The sequence below is a fragment of the Salarias fasciatus genome, chromosome 8 (genome assembly GCF_902148845.1).
Source record: "Salarias fasciatus chromosome 8, fSalaFa1.1, whole genome shotgun sequence".
Lineage (NCBI taxonomy): Eukaryota > Metazoa > Chordata > Actinopteri > Blenniiformes > Blenniidae > Salarias > Salarias fasciatus.
Window position 1 is genome coordinate 20,829,487 of NC_043752.1, and position 17,552 is coordinate 20,847,038.

Genomic DNA, 17,552 nt, shown 5'->3' on the forward strand with positions numbered 1-17,552 from the left:
AAAGCTCTGGCAGCCGGACCACAGGTGGCCCACAGGAGGGTTTAACCAGTTTAAAACTAACAAACAAACAAACACACAAACAAACAAACAAACAAACAAACAAAAATAACTAACTAACTAACTAACAAACAAACAAAAAAAAGTAATAAACTAAATTAACTAATGCTCCTGCTTTGTCCAGTGGTGGGTTGCAGCTTGTTACAGTTCATTACATAGATTCAGAACACACACTGGTTCCATTTATCTTAATTCAGTTACTTTCTATAGAAACAAATACAGCAAAAAAAAAAAAAAAAAAACCCCAGAAATTCCTCATGAGCAAGCAAAGAACAACTCTCTTCAACAGTAAGAGCCCTGCAGAACCAGACTCAGGGAAGACTTTCTGCTTTCTTTACAGCAGACACAGTGTAGTGGTTGGCACTCCCTCCTCCTGGGGAACTCAGGTTCAAGTCCAGGCTGGTCTTGTCTCTGTGAGCCTCCCTGTTTTCTTCAGGTGCTCCAGAGGTGAAAAGAAGAATCTGAAGTTCATTGTGACTGTCAGTATGAGTTAGTGACTGACCCCTGTCCTCTGATGGACTGACCCCTGTCCTCTGATGGACGGCCCACCTGTCCTCTGATGGACGGATCACCTGTCCTCTGATGGACTGACCCCTGTCCTCTGATGGACTGACCCCTGTCCTCTGATGGACGGCCCACCTGTCCTCTGATGGACGGATCACCTATCCTCTGATGGACTGACCCCTGTCCTCTGATGGACTGACCCCTGTCCTCTGATGGACGGATCACCTGTCCTCTGATGGACTGACCCCTGTCCTCTGATGGATGGCCCACCTGTCCTCTGATGGACGGCCCACCTGTCCTCTGATGGACTGATCACCTGTCCTCTGATGGATGGCCCACATGTCCTCTGATGGACTGACCCCTGTCCTCTGATGGACTGACCCCTGTCCTCTGATGGACTGACCCCTGTCCTCTGATGGACGGCCCACCTGTCCTCTGATGGACGGCCCACCTGTCCTCTGATGGACGGATCACCTGTCCAGGTGGAACCTGACTTCCCATATCATCAGCAGTCCTGCAGTCACAGAGAAACACTGAGGCAGACTGCAGCCTCTGGCTGTTTCTTTCAGGTCCTCATGTGGACATGAGATGGGGACATGTTCAGGAAGCTGTCTACCTCTTTGGGACAGCAGTGTGGGAAAAGTGGAGTTTGTTGACAGGTTATTTATGCTGGTCTTACTCTGGCTCCAGATGACAGACCTCACCAGGCCGGCCTTATTTGGTAACTTCCCTCTTCTGCCTCCAGCTTCCATTTAACAAACGGAGCAGATAGTCTCACACACACACACACACACACACACACACACACACACACACACACACACACACACACACACACACACACACACACACACACACTGTGACTCAGCAGCTGAGAGGAAATTATTTCACCACACACACACACACACACACTGCTCTACGTGACATCCTGGACTGTTCTGAGGATTCATGTATTCATATGATGATTCAGGTGATTTAATGAGCCAGTGTGTGTGTGTGTGTGTGTGTGTGTGTGTGTGTGAGTGACGCCAGTGGGCGGGGCTGGGGGCGGGGCTTCAACCTGCGCGCCCACGTTTATTTAAGAGAGCCATGAGCGCTCGCTCCCGCGGTGAGAGAAGAGACGCTCCGGGTGCGTGAAGCATCTCCGGTGCCGCGTGTGTTCCTCCTGCTGCGGGTCTGATCCGGTGCCGCGTGTGTTCCTCCTGCTGCGGGTCTGATCCGGTCCTGCCTCCCGGACCGGCGCTCCTCTGGAAACAGGTAGGTCAACCTGGGACACGCGCCCGCGCCTGTGCGTGTTTCCTCATTATTATTGAAGTGAGGACAGAGGACAGAGGAGGACAGAGGACAAACTGGCACTATATTTATATTTAACAATATATTTACCAGTGTGTTCAAACTGAAGGAAGAAGTGTGTTTTGCTGTGAGGAGGAGGAAGAGGAGGAGGAGGAGGAGGAGGAGGAGGAGGAGGAGGAGGAGGAGCTGCAGCCACAGGTCCTCTGTCCTGTCGGGACTCTGCTACGTGATGAGCTGCAGGAGGAGGAGGAGGAGGAGGAGGAGGAGGAGGAGGAGGAGGAGGTGCTGTCAGTCAGTCCGCCCTGCTCCTGCTCACAGGTGGAGGAGGAGGATCTGCTCCCTGCCTGAGTGAGGTGATGGAGGAGGTGATGGAGGAGGTGCAGGTGGAGGAGGTGGAGCTGCCCCTGCCTACGTGCCGCCGGCAGCATCCTGGCGGCTGCAGCCGGGTTACGTCAGCCCCGCCTCCTGCCATTTCCCTGCGAGTCAAATGAAAGGCCACGTCCACTGATGGAGTTAAGAATATCTCCTCCGCCCGCCGCCTTTGTGCCGCTCTGCCTGTAACTGGAGAGTCCGCTGTGTCACACAAAGAGGGTAAATCGGGGTCCGCGACCTTTCTGCCACTTTCCAGGAAATGACCTTGACCTGGAGTGGCTGGGTCCAGGGTGGAGCGGCGGGTGGAGCAGCAGGTGTCTGTCGGGGGGATGAGTCTCCCTGAGTGGGACTCGGGTTCCTGATGTTCAGAGAAGACTTGTCTCATCTAGCTGCTGCTCTGCCGTGGAAACAGAACAGTGAGGTTCAGAGGTTTAGAGAGCCGAGGCTTCTGGGAGCCGCTCGCTCTGAAACACTAATCTACACAAAGACAATGAGAGCTCGGTCCGGCCGGTGGACGGCCTCCTGCCGCTCTCAGTGGGCTCTTTGTCTGTTTGTCTGAGAGGAATTCAGGCCCGCTCCGGTGATACCTGCAGCTCCACACGTCCGCCGCTCCGCCTGAACATCTGACGGCGTCGCCATTTCCTGCAGGAAGTGATTCACCAACTGCAACCTAAGAAAGTCCTTCCAGATTCCTTGATCTGCACTGCTAACATGGAGAGTCGGTGGGAGTGGGAGGCGGGTGGAGCTCAGCAGCCGGAGGCCGGGGTCAGCCAGCACAAGAAAGAGACTTTTGATTCAGGTCTTCATGAACTGCTTGTCCTCTCAGTTCTCTGATCCAGGTCTCTGCTCTGAGGCTCAGAGGCAGCAGCTCTCTGGGGGGGGGGGGGGGTTCACACCTCTGCTGCAGCGACACAGAGCCCTCACACACACCCCGTGAGAGAGTGTGTGTGTCAACAGGAAATGTTAAGGGCTCTGAAATTAGTATCGGTGGTGATGGTTTGACCCGCTGACTAAATGCTACAGGGGTCACAGCAGGGTGCAACCCGAGTGGAGGAGCTGTGGAACGTCAGGATGGAGTGGTGTGTGTGTGTGTGTGTCTGCACGTGTGTGTGCACTGAATGGATAGTTTGATCTACAGATGATTTTTCAACAAAATCAGTGTGAAAAATACCATCTACAAAAAGATCCTCGGCTTTAAAACGGTGAGACGTTTGGATGAGTTGATAAGTTTCCTGTAAATGTAACGAATGAAAACTGTTCAGACTGTTTCACTGAGCTTTACACTACAGTCAGACGTTGTCACACACACACCCTGGTTGAGAGGTGTGTGTGTGTGTCCAGGGGACAGCCCTGTCCTCAGACAGCTGCTGCAGGTTTAAATAGCCGCTGATGCTGCCAGTATCCAGGCTTTGTTCCTGTGTGTGGTAAATAGCTGAAGGCCGGCGTGACGGTGCAGGTGGAGCGCCGGCCGGGTGGAGGCCGTCTGAGGACACCTCGGCCTGGCGGCTTCAGAGAGCAGCTGTGAATTTCCCTCATTTCGCCACATGATTGTTGCGACACGGTGGTGAAACGGCTCTTCTTCTGTGGTTTTCACCGCCGAGCTTCAGTTCGTTCAGTCCAGACCAGACCAGAGAAAGTTAATTTCTCAGTCATAATATCTCAGCCCCCTCCTCCTCCTCCTCCTCCTCCTCCTCCTCCTGTCCTTCAGACTGAGCGTCTCGTCTCACACTGTCTCCTGTCTGGACGGCTGACTGCAGCTCCTGTCCTCTGTCCTGTCTCTGACCTCCATTCGTCCTGCTCTCCACTTTTGTCACAGATTGTAAAGTACCAGTCCTGATGTGCCGTCCTGTCCTCCCTGTTGGACAGACGGAGGGACTGAGCCCTGTCCTCTCACTGTTGTCTCAGCCGTCCTCCCAGAACTCTGCTTTCTGTCTAATCTGACGTCTTCTGCGGCCCACAGCGTTCCTCAGCGTTCCTCAGCGTTCCGTCTTCTGTGGACAGGAAGTGCTTCAGGCCGCCGCTGCAGGCTGGAAGAGGTGAAGCTTGACCTCTGACCCAGCAGTGACGGAGTGTGTCGTCCACAGCGCGTCCTCTGTGAGCCGGGATGGGCGGAGCCGTGGTGGACGACGCGCCCCCCGGGGTGAAGGCTCCGGACGGAGGCTGGGGCTGGGCGGTGCTGGCCGGCTGCTTCGTCATCACCGGCTTCTCCTACGCCTTCCCCAAGGCGGTGAGCGTCTTCTTCAAGGAGCTGATCCACGAGTTCCACGTGGGCTACAGCGACACGGCCTGGATCTCCTCCATCCTGCTGGCCATGCTGTACGGCACAGGTACTGCCCCGCCGCCCCGCCCCGGCCCTGCAGCTGACCCCTGACCCCTGACCCCTGACCCCTGTGCTCTGTCAGGCCCCCTCTGCAGTGTGATGGTCAACAAGTTCGGCTGCCGGCCGGTGATGATGGTGGGAGGACTCTTCGCCGCTCTGGGGATGATCCTGGCCTCCTTCGCCACCAGCATCATGCACATCTACATCTGCGGCGGCGTCATCACAGGTCAGTTCCCCGCCCGCCGCTCCCCGCCCGCCGTCCCCCCCCCCCCGCCGTTCTCAGGCTTCAGAGGACTTTTTAACTCCGCCTTATACAGCAGAGTGGGTCTAGTCCAGTTGGACCTGGAGCTCCTTCACCCAGCGAGCCAACGCTTCAGATCTGTTGAATTGTAGTTTTCTCAGATTCATGCTGTCATTTGGCCAGATTCAAGCGGTCATTTGGCCAGTCTGATGCCGTGGTTTGCTCAGGCCGATGTCTCTCGAGTTGTCTCCAGCAGGACCATCAAAGCCGTGTCCAGAACGGCCTTCTGAGGCGTCCTCTGTAGACAAAGCACATTAGCCCCTGGCAGACGGTAGAAGAGTGTCTGTCCTTCATGAAGCCTGTTTGATCGGGTCAGATGATGGACGGTCCACTGTCCTCCAGGCGTCCAGACAGGATTTTAGCCGTCGTGTGTGTGTGTGTCTGTGTGTGTGTTCAGGAGTGAGACCAGGTGAAGTGAGCCAGGTCTTCATGGATCGGGGGAATGGGTCAGTACTGAAATGAACCAGGTCCTGTAGAAGTGTGAAGGGACTCCATCGGGTCCTGGAGATTGTCCAGATTGCCTGCTTTGTGTAAAGCTGTTGAAACGTCTAAAGCAGAGATTTTTTAGAGCCAGACTCTGTATCAGAGTCCAGGACGGACACATTGAGGTTCTAGAAGGAGTTCTCTCCAGACGAGCTGTCAGCTGGAGGAGGGCAGCGGTACAGTCTGAGAAAAGACTTGATCATCGGTGCATCCGATCCGCTGAACAGTGGGTCTTTGTTGTTGTTGATGAACTGGATTTTCAGAAGTCGCTGATGAAAAGATTGTGTTCGGTCTGCAGCGCTGAGCGTTGGTGTGTTGTCTGTGTTTGAGAGGCCGTACGTTCTGTCCAGCTCCGGTCTCTCATCTGGGAGGCTGGTTAGGCCTTCTGCTGCTTCTTTCCTTTGTGCAGCACAAAATAGACATCCAACCCTCAGGTACGCCTTTAAAGATCCCCGGGCCATCGATGGGTTTGGTTATTATTAAGAGTAAAAGGTAAAAGGAGAGTAAAAAAGGTTTTAGTTTCATGGTTTATAATAAGAGGGCGCACTGAAAAAACAAGGGATTGATCTGAAGTCACCATGGCTTTCAGCACAACGCAACCAGGAAAGACGCTTTCAACCAGGAACGGAGAAAAGTTGGCATTTTGTTCCATCATCAGAGCTTCTTATCCAAGGTGCAATGCCAGATTTAAACTCAGTGTGGATTTCCCTCGAGTCTTGTCCTCTCTTGCCTTGGTGATGTCTTTTTGACATCGTCCAACTTCCAGGATCCAGAAATGTTTTACTCCATTTGTGACATGAACCAAGTGGAAGCTGCCTGATCCAGACTAGTTTGATGCAGAGGCTTAAATCCAGATCGTCTGTTCCGGTCTCAGATCAGGATCAGTAAGATGTGATGGGAGCAGAACAGGAAGTGGTCCTCGTGGTTCTCTGGAGCTGCTGCTGAGTGGGGGGGCTCTCTGTCCCTGCAGGTCTGGGCCTGGCGCTGAACTTCCAGCCGTCTCTGATCATGCTGAACCGGTACTTCAGTGAGAAGCGTCCTCTGGCCAACGGGCTGGCGGCGGCCGGCAGCCCGGTGGCGCTGTGCTGCCTGTCTCCGCTGGGACAGGTCCTGCAGTACCACTACGGCTGGAGGGGGGGCTTCCTCATCCTGGGGGGCATGCTGCTGAACTGCTGTGCCTGCGGGGCCCTCATGAGGCCCCTGCTGCCCCCCAAGAAGACCCCGGCGCTGGAGGACAGCGCCGCCGAGGACAAACCCAAGCCCAAGAAGAAGCTGCTGGACTTCAGCGTCTTCAAGGACAGGGGCTTCGTCGTCTACACGGTGGCGGCGTCCGTCATGGTGCTGGGTCTGTTCGTGCCCCCCGTCTTCGTGGTCAACTACGCGAAGGGCCTCGGGAACGAGGACACCAAGTCGGCGCTGCTGCTGACCATCCTGGGCTTCGTGGACATGTTCGCCCGGCCGGCGTCGGGACTGATCGCCGGCACCAAGTGGATGAGGCCCCGGAGCATCTACCTGTTCAGCTTCGCCATGCTCTTCAACGGCTGCACCGACCTGGTGGGGTCGCAGGTGAGCCGCCGCGCTCGCACGAGGCCCGGCCCTCAACCTCGCGTCTTCGTCTCACATGTCCTCTGTCCCTCAGGCAGACAACTACCCCGGCCTGGTGGTGTTCTGCATCTTCTTCGGCATGTCGTACGGCATGGTGGGGGCGCTGCAGTTCGAGGTGCTCATGGCCATCGTGGGAACGGACAAGTTCTCCAGCGCCATCGGCCTGGTGCTGCTGATGGAGGCCATCGCCGTGCTGGTGGGACCGCCCGGAGCAGGTGGGCAGCTCTCGGCCCAGACCGTTGGGGTCCGGACCTATGGGGCCCGGGCCGTTGGGGCCCAGGCCGTCCGGGTCCAGAGCGTCCGGGTCCAGAGCGTCGGGGCCCAGGACGTTCTGACTGTTGGTCTCCCGCAGGTCTCCTCCTGGACCGCACCAAGCAGTACATGTACGTGTTCCTGCTGGCGGGCTGCGAGGTGACGCTGTCCGCCCTCATCATGGCTCTGGGCAGCTTCTTCTGCATCAAGAAGCAGCAGAAGAACCCGGGCGGCGGCGAGGAGATGGCCATGTCCGCCGTGGAGAAGGAGGGGCTGCAGAACGGAGCCGGGGAGCACGTGGAGAACGGGGACGCCGCCGCGGATCCCGGCGGCGAGGAGGAGCCGAGAGGCCGCGAGAACGGAACGTGTTCTGCAGAGTGAAGGAGGAACTGGTCCTGGAGAACGTCACAGCAGACCAGCGGCAGGATGAAGAATCAGATTAATGTTTGAGTTAGAACTCTCCCGTCAGGTGAGGGAGGATGAACTTTGACCTTTCAGATTTCTCCTGTCTCCTTTTAGTCGGGTGGAAAACATGTTCGAGGCTCCTGAAGATTTCAAATTCCTCTAGAGAGTGAAACCAAATTAGACCTTTTAGATTGCGTTCAGCTTCAGTTACATGAAAACCCCGAAATGTACAGATTGGAATCAGATTTCTGAACCTTATTGACCAAAGACGTTAAAACACTTTCCACTCAGAAATTCATTTAGAGCCACTAAACATGTTCAGCCTTGAAGACGGAGAACCATAGAAATTTTAGCACAGCTTTTGTTGAATTTTATGTGGTTTAACTTTTATTAAAAACTGTTGACGTTTTTAGTTTTTTGGTGTTAAACATTTTTAGCTACTTCTAGAAATTTATGCCATTTCATCATTTAGTTTTTTTTTTTTTTTTTTCAGTTGAAGCTGATTTAGTCGTTCCTATTTTATCAGTTTTAAGTGACATTATCCACCTCAGAGTGTGTGAGGCAGGTTTTAGTTCAGTACTGAACTTTCCAATTAAAACTTCACATCTGACTCCTCCAGCTGAAAGACAGGAGCCGCAGTTCAGTGACAATCAAACAAGTTTATTCGCCTATAATTCAGCGAAAGCCTCTAGAGCCACTTGTGGCTGCACAGGTGCAGGTTATGTGTCTCAGTACGTCCGTGGACTTGGTTATTGTAGTAAAAACGTCTCTATGTACGGTGGACTCTGATACACCCAAAGTGCAATTAAACCCTAAAAAATGAAGCTGTTCAGTGACTGTACTGTTTTTCGTAGCAGCTGACTGAAACATGCAGTGTTCTATTTATTCCAGCCGTTCAGATGAGTTTAGGCAGCTGACTCTTACCGACCTGTTCACGGCTTTCTGCAGTTCAACCATTTCCCTCTGGAGTCCTGGAGGTGTGAAGTGGAGCCGTTTGGCTCGGCTCAGTGTGGAGTCCTGGTGCACCGACACCAGCCGTCTGATCAAACCACAAACTGTTCTGTCAATAAACACTCAAACACACGTTGCCTTTTCACTGTCGCTGAGTCTGAAGAGCAGGGCGGACGGAGACCACGTTTGAAACCTGAGATCACATCTTTCCCAGCATCCAGCATCCTGTTCAGGCTTTTCACAAAATGCTGTTTTTTTGTCACATTAAAGATCCAGGAGGTCAAACAGACCAGAGAACCCCCCCCTTCACTTCACTCTTTCTAAATGTTCCGTATTGTTCTTCAAAAGCGCCGACAGAAAGGAGCTACAGCCAGATACAAGTGATTCATTTATTTACAGATTAAGAGCACAAATACAGTGGAAAACATCCTAAACCTCACGGAGCGCTGCTGTCATATTGCCTTTCAATGAGTGCGGAGCAGGAATGAACAGAAGCAACACTGCTGGGGGCCCGGGGCCAAACCGGAGCTCGACGCGGGGTCCCAGGGTCCCAGAGGAGGACGTGTCTGTGCAGAGCCCAGGGGAGAGGACCGCTCCAGTCCCTCGCCTCCTCATCCCGCTCAGAGCTGACAAACTAACAGTGAAGGAAACTTCTTTCAACACGTACCTTAAAAAAAAAAAAAAAGAAAAAAAAAAGCTGGGTACACACTGCGCGGTTTGGACTCGAGTCGCCAGCTTCACCCGGCGCCGCCTCCTCTGAAGCGTCGCCGTTCAACCGGGCGCTCGGACCAACAGAGGGAAGAGAAAGACAGTATAGTACAGAGTTCAGAGAGGAGTCGCTCAGGGAGCTGCTGGTGTCCGCTCAGACGGAGGCCCGGTCCGGGTCCGGGGCCGGGTCCGGGTCCGGGCCAGGAGCCGCTCTGGGAACTCATCGAGGAGCCAGGAGGTGGAGGCCGGCGGGGGAAACCCCGGACACCATCTGTAGGACACACAGCAGGGGGCGGCGGGTCAGCACGGACAGAACTGGCCCCGAGAACCATCTGTCAATCACTCGAGTCACGGCTGTTCCACATGAGTCCACTGGGGGGCGAGCTGCCATGTGGCGAAGCGCCCAGCAGGGGGAAGCAGAGGGCCACGCTCAGGAAGCGGAGCAGGGCGCAGCAGCAGGGCCTGGGGGGTTCTGCATGTTCTCCCTGCTCTGCCTGCTGCTGGCAGCAAAGAGACGTCCTGCTGAGCCTCCAGAGACTCGCTGTGGTGGAGCTGAAGCTTGAGCTGAGCGTGACCCGACAGCCCTGAGGACCGGCTCACGGTTAGAGCGCCACATACAGGGAGGGCGGGGCTCTGCATCGGCGGGAGGAAGCAGCTTCAGCTCATGCAGGAGTGCAGGGGAGCGCCGGCAGCAAGCAGCACACTGAGGGGCTCACACCGACGCCATGAAGCACCGCCATGCACCTCACTCTCCAGCTCTCCGGCGCCACGGGGACATGCAGGGAGGTGCTGCAGGGACAACGCCGGCCGTGACCCCGCCCCTCGTCTTTCACCACCGGTTCTTGCTCCGCCTCCGAGTCCACCAGGGAGAAAGCAACGCTGGCCTGATCACATCTACTACGTTGAATTAGTTCAGCGGCTCTAACTTCCTGTCTGCTGCTCTGACTGAGAGGCCGCCACACTCACATCTACAGAGTGGGCGGGGCTTTGGGGCAGCAGGGCCTCAGCTGATTGGTCAGACATGACGAGCACTGTGCTGACCGGAGTCAGTCCTGTGCAGATGTGGAACAGCTGGTCCTGTGAGGACGCCGAGCCTGGTCTGATCAGCTGATCGGCCGGTTCAGACACCGGTGTCGGGTTACACCGAGGAGATGGAGTGACGTGGAGACGCTCCAGACCAGCTGTCCCGCCCTGGAGGTGGATCTCACCGTTACACTTCAGTAAATATGACTGGACCCCAGCTGGCAGCAGGATGGGAGCTGGACTGTGGAATTCTCTGGTATCTGCAGCTTCAGGCACTGAACTGACGCCGAGACGCTCTGTCCGACAGACAGCTGTGGCGTCCTCATGCTAAACCTGTCTGTGGGTCCAGAGGCTTTTAGCGGGAGGAGTTTGAGTCTGCTCTAGTCTCAGGCGGCTGGAAGCAGGCGTGGCGAGCATGCTGGACCAGGACTGACGGTGGAACTGGAGGGGACTCATGCATCGTCTGGTGCCTCGTGGACAGGACTCACCCGGTGCCGCCGTCACACGAGGACGTGGCGAGCGTCTACTTGGCGTGATGCTCGTAGGGAATGCTATTCTGAGGTTGGGGGGAGGGAGAGAGAAGGCCCAACACGTCAGACCAGCCACACAGTCGCCGCTCCGAGGCCGAGGCCGACCCCGCCGCCCGGCGCGCCCGGCGGCTGCCGTACCTGTGACGTGGACATGCGGGACGTGTCCTGCCGTCCGGTCAGGTCCGAGGAGGACATGTTGACGGGCGCCCCGCGGTGCAGCCGCATGCTGACCTTCCGCTCCCGCTCCATCCCGGACACCTGGCGGGGCGACGTGTTGGCTGCAAGCACCGAGAGCGCCGCCGTCAACACTCCACTCCAAACCAGATGCACTCTGGGTAGAACAGAACCTGTGAGGCGCCAGCCTGACCTGTGTGCGAGGTGGGGGTGAGCGGGGTAGGTGGCGCTCCGTCCTGAGTCCCTCGGGGTCGTCCCGATGCGGCGGGGATTCCCCGGGCGCCGGGGTTCCTGCCGTGCCTCAGCCGGTCCTCTCGGTCCCGCCGCTCCCGCTCGGCTTCCTCTGCTGCCCGGTTTGCTCCCTGAGGAGGAAACGACCATCAGCACCACCCGACACCACCCGACACCACCCGACACCACCCACGTGAGGACCGGCACGCTGCTCCTGGGCTCACTTTACACCACTCCAGAGAGAAATGATCATTTCTGCAGTTCTGCTTCAGGAGTGTTTCAGGTTTACCCAGCAGCATTCTGGGAACACGAAGAAACACTGAATGTATGCAACATGTAGTTCTCATGTTGGTCCACAAGATGGAGCTGTTTGTTTTAGCTATGAAACCACGGAGAACAACACACTCTGAACATTAACCATGGAGAACACCAAGTAGGATTCTTGTTACGGTGACTGTCAACTCTAACACTACCAGGACCAGGGGGATCTGGACTGGGACCAGGAACAGGACCAGGTTCTGCTGTCTACATGGAGACGGAGTTCTATGAAATAGTTGCATTTCCTCCATTTTCCCGCTGACAGAGTCACCATATTTTTAAAAGCTCCACATCGAGATCTGCTCTCAAAAACAGAAGTGTTTCTGGGTTAAACGGACGGGTGTGTTCACCATAATTTCAACTTCCAGCTTCGAATGCGTTTCTCTGAAAGCTTCACTGTAGAAAGACGTCAGATATGCGAGTGAGATCAAGAAGGTGCGTTTCCATCGTTGGAAACAGCCTCTATGCATCTCCACTCTGCTCCACCTGCCTGCAGCTGTGCTGTCAGTTCGTTTTAATGAGTGTCAGTAAAACTAGTTTGTTTTGAGGAATCGTCACTGAGGAACAGGAAGAAGAGCAGAGCTCACTTCCTGTCACCTGCCAGCAGCACCAAACCCATGTGTCAGTCGGGACATTTCATACTGAGACGAAGGAAAGGAGACGGCGGCGGATGCACTGTGGTTAGCACGCTGGTGAAATGTGGAAGTAAACGAGACAAATGTGAGCAATGGCTCCAGAGCTGGAGGAGCACCGAGTCCAGACGAGGGCGGCAGGGGGAGAAGGTTGTTCGGCAGACGGAGCTGAGAGAACCATGTGACGACTGTTTGCTCACAGCCTGGAGCGTCACAAGGTTCTTCCTCCTTCTGGAGAACAGGCTTTACTCACCGCCCGGCTTCCTGGTTCAGGGCAGGGCGAGCCGTTCTGGACTGACTCTGGGAGAGGCGTCAAACTCGGCTTTGTTTGGTGAATTATAGAGTTTCTAAGATGAGGAACTCAGAACCCGGTTCTGTCTGAAACACTTCCGTTTAACAGCAGCTGATTTCCTGAATCAAACACTCCTGCTTCAAAAGACAAAGCAGCACAGCAGGCTGATTCTGGAGAGGAGGGGAATTTTCAGAGAGTCACTGCTTCTACGGTGAAGGTACTCACAAACTTGAGCATGTTCCAGTCGAAGACGTAGTCGTAGGAGAAGCCCTGGCGGTGGAAGAGGTTCCTGAAGAGCTGCCGCAGGTACGAGTAGTCCGGCTTGTCGTCGAAGCGCAGCGAGCGGCAGAAGTTCAGGTAGGTGGCGAACTCGGCTAGGACAGAGAGAAGAACCGTGAGCGGGCTTCAGCGCGGCCGCGGCCTCGCCATCACATGACAGGAAGTGGACACTCACAGGGGTAGCCTTTACACAGCACCTCGATCGGGGTGGACATTTTCTTCTCGCTGATCCGCTCGTACTTCTGCCTCTTGGTGGCGGCCTTCAGCCCTTGCCAGGGCAGCGAGCCCAGGTTGAAGTACATCAGGACGTAGCCCAGGGACTCCAGGTCGTCGCGCCTCGACTGCTCTGGAGGATGGACAGAAGAGCAGGTCTGAGTTCCAGGGAGCGAAGGGCTCACCGTGCTGCTGACCGGCGGTCCGGAGCCGCGCTCCGCCGTACCGATGCCCAGGTGGGTGTTGATGGAGGCATAGCGAGCCGTCCCGGTCAGGTTCTTGTTCTCGCGGTACGGGATGTGCTGGTGTGTGCGGGCGTCACGGTACTTTTTAGCCAGACCAAAGTCAATGATGTAGACCAGGTTGCCCTTTTTTCCAAGCCCCATCAAGAAGTTATCAGGCTTGACGTCTCTGTGGATGAAGTTCTTGGAGTGGATGTACTCGATGCGGCTGATCTGGAACAAAAGAAGAGCACTGTGGTCTTCACAGGTTCCTGGTGGGACCAGAGTGGATGCTCCTCTCAGCAGCCTCACCATCTGGTCGGCCAGCAGCAGGACGGTCTTCAGGCTGAACTTGCGGGAGCAGAAGTTGAAGAGGTCCTCTAAGCTGGGCCCCAGCAGCTCCATCACCATCACGTTGTAATCTCCCTCCGCTCCACACCACTTGATGGTGGGAATCCCCACTGCCAGGGAACACACACACACACACACACACACACACACACACACACACACACACACACACACACACACACACACACACAGCAGCGCATGAACAGGAGGCTAAAGGAGCCCATAGGCTGCGCTCGCTTCTCGGCCACGCCTTGATTTCTAATCATTTAAGCCATTTCCAGCCAGCAGCAGTGACACAACAGAGATTACACACTCGGTGCTTCCAGTTCAACTTTCGGTTTGGGGCTGTTTAGCTTGTGGCCCTCAAGTCTTTCCACTTCACTGTTTTCAACTGTCATTTCTGCTGGATACACTGGTGTAGAGGCTCACCTCCTCCTTGCATCATCTTGTAGATCTTGCTCTCGATGTGGAGCTGGGGGTGCTTCGTCTTCACGCATTCCAACTTGATAGCAACTTCCTCACCAACTGAAATATCCGTGCCTGTCAGAAGACAAAAAGACAGAATGATTTCCAAACGAGTCCAAACCAGCAGCTAAACTCAGAGGACAGGACCACATCCCGTCCTTTAAGGTGGAGCAATAGAGAATGAGACGAGTGCCTTATGAATAGATGAGACACGACCTGGAACACATGACTGAAAATCCTCAGGCTGGAGCAGGAGGAAGACGATTTCACCGGGGCTTTGTGATCTGATGGCGAATATTCAGAGACATGTGGCTCCTCACTGAGGGTAGTACGGTTTCAGAGACATGACGGGGAGAGCCAGTGATTTAGAGTTCCACTGCTCCACATTTATAAGGAAGTGTTTCTTTGAGGAAGTGTTTAAAACAATGTTTCCAAATTAACACTACAAGTTGTTATAAAGTCTTGTAAAGCGACTGAACAATCAACACGACTTACAGCCAAGTTATTGGTGCTGAGCTGGGCTGACCAGGTTCTTCACCACGAGGAAGGAAACCAAGGACTGAAGTTCAAACTTAAGTCAGAGTTTTAGCTTTGGCCGTTTCCAAATGTCTTCATTCTAACGTCACTGAAATAAATATTCACTCAGGCGCTCCCGAGAAGCCTCTGAAGCCCAGCAGACAACTGACGCCACAATCATGCAACACCTGTCCCGGTGTGAGCAGGGCAGCAGGAACCCAGAGGATCCTGGAGGATCCCAGAGGATCCAGAGTCTGTCAGGGTTTAACAGGGTCAGCATTTCCCACCATCGTCTGCATACAGGGAGAACTCTCCTCCTCAGACGTGTTGCTGCACGGTGAAGACGGACCGATAAGGGCAGCTGACAGCTTCCACCATTTTGACACACGCACACGCACACACACACACACACACACACACACACACACACACACGCGCCTGGCTGTTTCACAGTAAACACAGCACTGACTAATGGCCACACAGCCAAACCATCACCGCCAGGCTCTCAGAGACAGCAGGTCCTCACGAATTAAACCTGAGTGAAGCGTTTCTACTGCTCGGCTGGTATAAACAGAACCTGAGGGGACGGACACACAAGAGGACCGTGAGGACAGAGACACGACAGGACCGTCTCTCTGACCGTGTAGACGGTCCTCTGTGTCCTGAGAACCCGGTTCTGGACTGTTTGATCCTCCTTCCACCAGGACAAACACAATTTACATGTTCACGGCGGAGACACAATGTCCTGGATAGAAATGGAGGACACGGTCAATACCTGGACCGCTGTTTGGGTCTCAGGACACCCGACAGAGACGGAACCAGGTCCAGAGTTCAGAAGAACCGAGCCCCGAGGGGTACTCACCCAAATAAATGTCCCCGAACGACCCGCTGCCGATCTTCCGTCCCAGCCGGTAGCGGTTGCCCACCCTCAGCTCCATGTCGGCTCGGTGCTCCGGGCGGAGTGCAGGAGACCGTCCCCGTCCCTGTCCCTGTCCCTGTCCCGGTCCCTGACAGCTTTACAACAGCCGGAACTCACTCGGCCCCCTTCCGCCTCAATCCGACAGCCTTCCCTGACAGGACAGAATTCACCATCACTTTCCCGCCTTCACCGCCGGCGGGGACTCATAATATCGGCATCAGCCGGGAGTATGAGGCGCGTAGTTTATGTCCTCCCGGGTGTGAGGGTCATGGACGCCGAGATGGACAGGATGGAGACGGATTTGTGCTGGGCTAACTCCTGCTGGGACGCGGATCCATTCCTCTCCGCTCAGCTGTCGCTGCGTAATGACGTCACTTCCCCCAGCAACAGCGGCAGATTCCTCCCGCGAGGGAGGCCGAGGCTGAGGCTGAGGCTGAGGCCAGGCAGGACTCCCCCACGAACTGCTGGGATGAAATATCATTTATGACATTCAGTTTTATTTCAACAGCGCAAGGTACAACACAGTCACTTCAGCGAACTTTTAGAAAGATAAATCAACAATTCCACATGAGCAGGCACAGAAACAGTCCAACGGGAAAAACTAACTTTAAACAGAGACAGACCCGCAGACCCAGACCCAGAGGAGGAGGCTCTGCAGACCCAGACCCAGAGGAGACGTTCTGTTGTTCTGGTTGGGTTAGAGGACAGAAGGAGAAAGGAGAGCACAGACACACAGGTCGTGGCGAGGTATTCAAACCCTGGTCTGGGTGGGGCAGGGATCAATCGATCCTCTCCACAGCTGCATGCTTGTTTTCCAACTGTGAATAGACTTCTTAAAGTTTCAAATCTCTCTGGAACAGAAAAACTGGGTTTGACTGAGGACATAAGAAAAACTGTGAATTGCATCTAAAACAATGAGGAGAGAAGAGGGGAAATGAAAGCATCCTGTTCGTGCTTGTTCATCCTGCTGCTCTGCACAAACACTGAGGAAGAGAGAACATCAGCCGTTCACTCTCCTGCTTCATGTCTTCCAGACTCACTGCGGAGATGTAAAGGCAGGAATAAAGAGTTGACGGTGTGTGTTACTGATTCCATAAAGACATCCTGACTGTGAAGAAAGTGATAAAATAATAACTGAGATAAAATGCTGAATGTTATAAAATGATAAATGTGCTATACCAGTTTGAAAGAAACTCCAACAAAAACAATGCTTTTTGGCCACGCCCACTATTACACATTCTATTTTTCTGATTGGCTGCATGCAGAGCAGACGCGCTGATTTTTCTGATTGGCTGCCTCTGAACCAATCAGCGCTCTGCTGCGGCGGCTCACATGGCACAACTGTTGTTTGAGTAACAGGCTGGCACGTGGAGACCGACGTAGACATGTGTCAGTAGACGTGCAGAAGTAAACATGTCGCTCTGTGGAAATAGACCCGTTCACACGCATAAACAACAGAGACCATCGAATATTTCTACAAGATTCTTGTTCGAATGTTCGTGGGTTCATTTCACTTTTCTCAAGGCCCCTCTGAGTCTGGTCCTGCGGGTTTATTCCTGGGAGAATAAAGGAAAACAGGGTTTTTCTTTTCATCTGTCTCCCTAACATTCTGGTGTTTTATGAAAAGAGATGTGACCATGCTCGGTACTGTAAACACATGAAGTAACTCATGTCAGATTCTTCCCTCTACTGGACAAAATGACCTCACTGAGGCAGCTGTGGGTGTAAACAAGGCGGTTTCTTTAACACGAGCGCCCTCCTCTGGACAACACGGAGCACTGCACTATATCAAAATCAGCTTCTGGCTGTGATCTGCAGGTCTTAAACACTTCAACTTCAGCCTTTATTGTTTGTCCCTTGAAGGGCAGTTTGTTCATTTGTACTTTATGATGCAAACAAGAAAAACTAATATAAAAACAATCAACTTTATTGACCAGATCTCTACAGCCTTAAAGGGTCGGACAGTATGATGCCAAAAGATTTTCATCAACTTTGAAAGAGATGAGTTCATAAACTGGGTTCAGCAGTGTAGCTGTCGCAGTAAAAAGAGTAATATTATTTATTCATTTTTTGTATAATATCCATTGTAATTCAAGTTAAAATCTTTGTTGCAATACTGCCCTCGTGTGGTTAAAAA

General features: G+C 54.0%; 2 protein-coding genes across 4 annotated transcripts; one reads left to right on the plus strand and one right to left on the minus strand.

The window, feature by feature from the left end:
- The first annotated feature begins 1,678 nt into the window (after positions 1-1,678).
- Positions 1,679-8,665, plus strand: LOC115392921 (monocarboxylate transporter 4-like). Its single transcript, XM_030097597.1, has 6 exons — positions 1,679-1,818; positions 4,311-4,553; positions 4,629-4,772; positions 6,301-6,896; positions 6,970-7,150; positions 7,288-8,665. Exons 2-6 carry the CDS (start codon positions 4,331-4,333, stop codon positions 7,566-7,568), a joined length of 1,425 nt encoding a protein of 474 aa, XP_029953457.1. The 5' UTR covers positions 1,679-1,818; positions 4,311-4,330; the 3' UTR covers positions 7,569-8,665.
- A 253-nt stretch (positions 8,666-8,918) lies between these two features.
- Positions 8,919-15,785, minus strand: csnk1db (casein kinase 1, delta b). Of its 3 annotated transcripts, none has more exons than XM_030097599.1 (10): positions 15,359-15,785; positions 13,945-14,055; positions 13,477-13,625; positions 13,170-13,398; positions 12,906-13,076; positions 12,677-12,825; positions 11,172-11,340; positions 10,943-11,082; positions 10,763-10,825; positions 8,919-9,522 (listed from the first exon to the last, which is right to left on the minus strand). In XM_030097599.1, the coding sequence occupies exons 1-9, from the start codon at positions 15,432-15,434 to the stop codon at positions 10,775-10,777; spliced, it is 1,245 nt and encodes a 414-aa protein (XP_029953459.1). In that variant the 5' UTR covers positions 15,435-15,785; the 3' UTR covers positions 8,919-9,522; positions 10,763-10,774. The 3 variants fall into 3 exon arrangements, with proteins under 3 accessions (XP_029953459.1, XP_029953460.1, XP_029953458.1); XM_030097600.1 differs by having other exon boundaries at positions 10,763-10,830; XM_030097598.1 differs by lacking the exon at positions 10,763-10,825.
- Positions 15,786-17,552: the final 1,767 nt, after the last annotated feature.

Coding starts and splice junctions, on each gene's coding strand:
- LOC115392921 (XM_030097597.1), top strand. CDS start 4,331: ATGGGCGGAGCCGTGGTGGACGACGCGCCCCCCGGGGTGAAGGCTCCG. Junction 4,773..6,300: donor CTGCGGCGGCGTCATCACAG/GTCAGTTCCCCG, acceptor CTGTCCCTGCAG/GTCTGGGCCTGGCGCTGAAC. Junction 6,897..6,969: donor CCGACCTGGTGGGGTCGCAG/GTGAGCCGCCGC, acceptor TCTGTCCCTCAG/GCAGACAACTACCCCGGCCT.
- csnk1db (XM_030097598.1), bottom strand. CDS start 15,434: ATGGAGCTGAGGGTGGGCAACCGCTACCGGCTGGGACGGAAGATCGGC. Junction 13,626..13,944: donor CAAGATGATGCAAGGAGGAG/GTGAGCCTCTAC, acceptor GTTCCCTGGCAG/TGGGGATTCCCACCATCAAG. Junction 9,523..10,942: donor CCCGCATGTCCACGTCACAG/GTACGGCAGCCG, acceptor TGTGTCCTACAG/ATGGTGTCCGGGGTTTCCCC.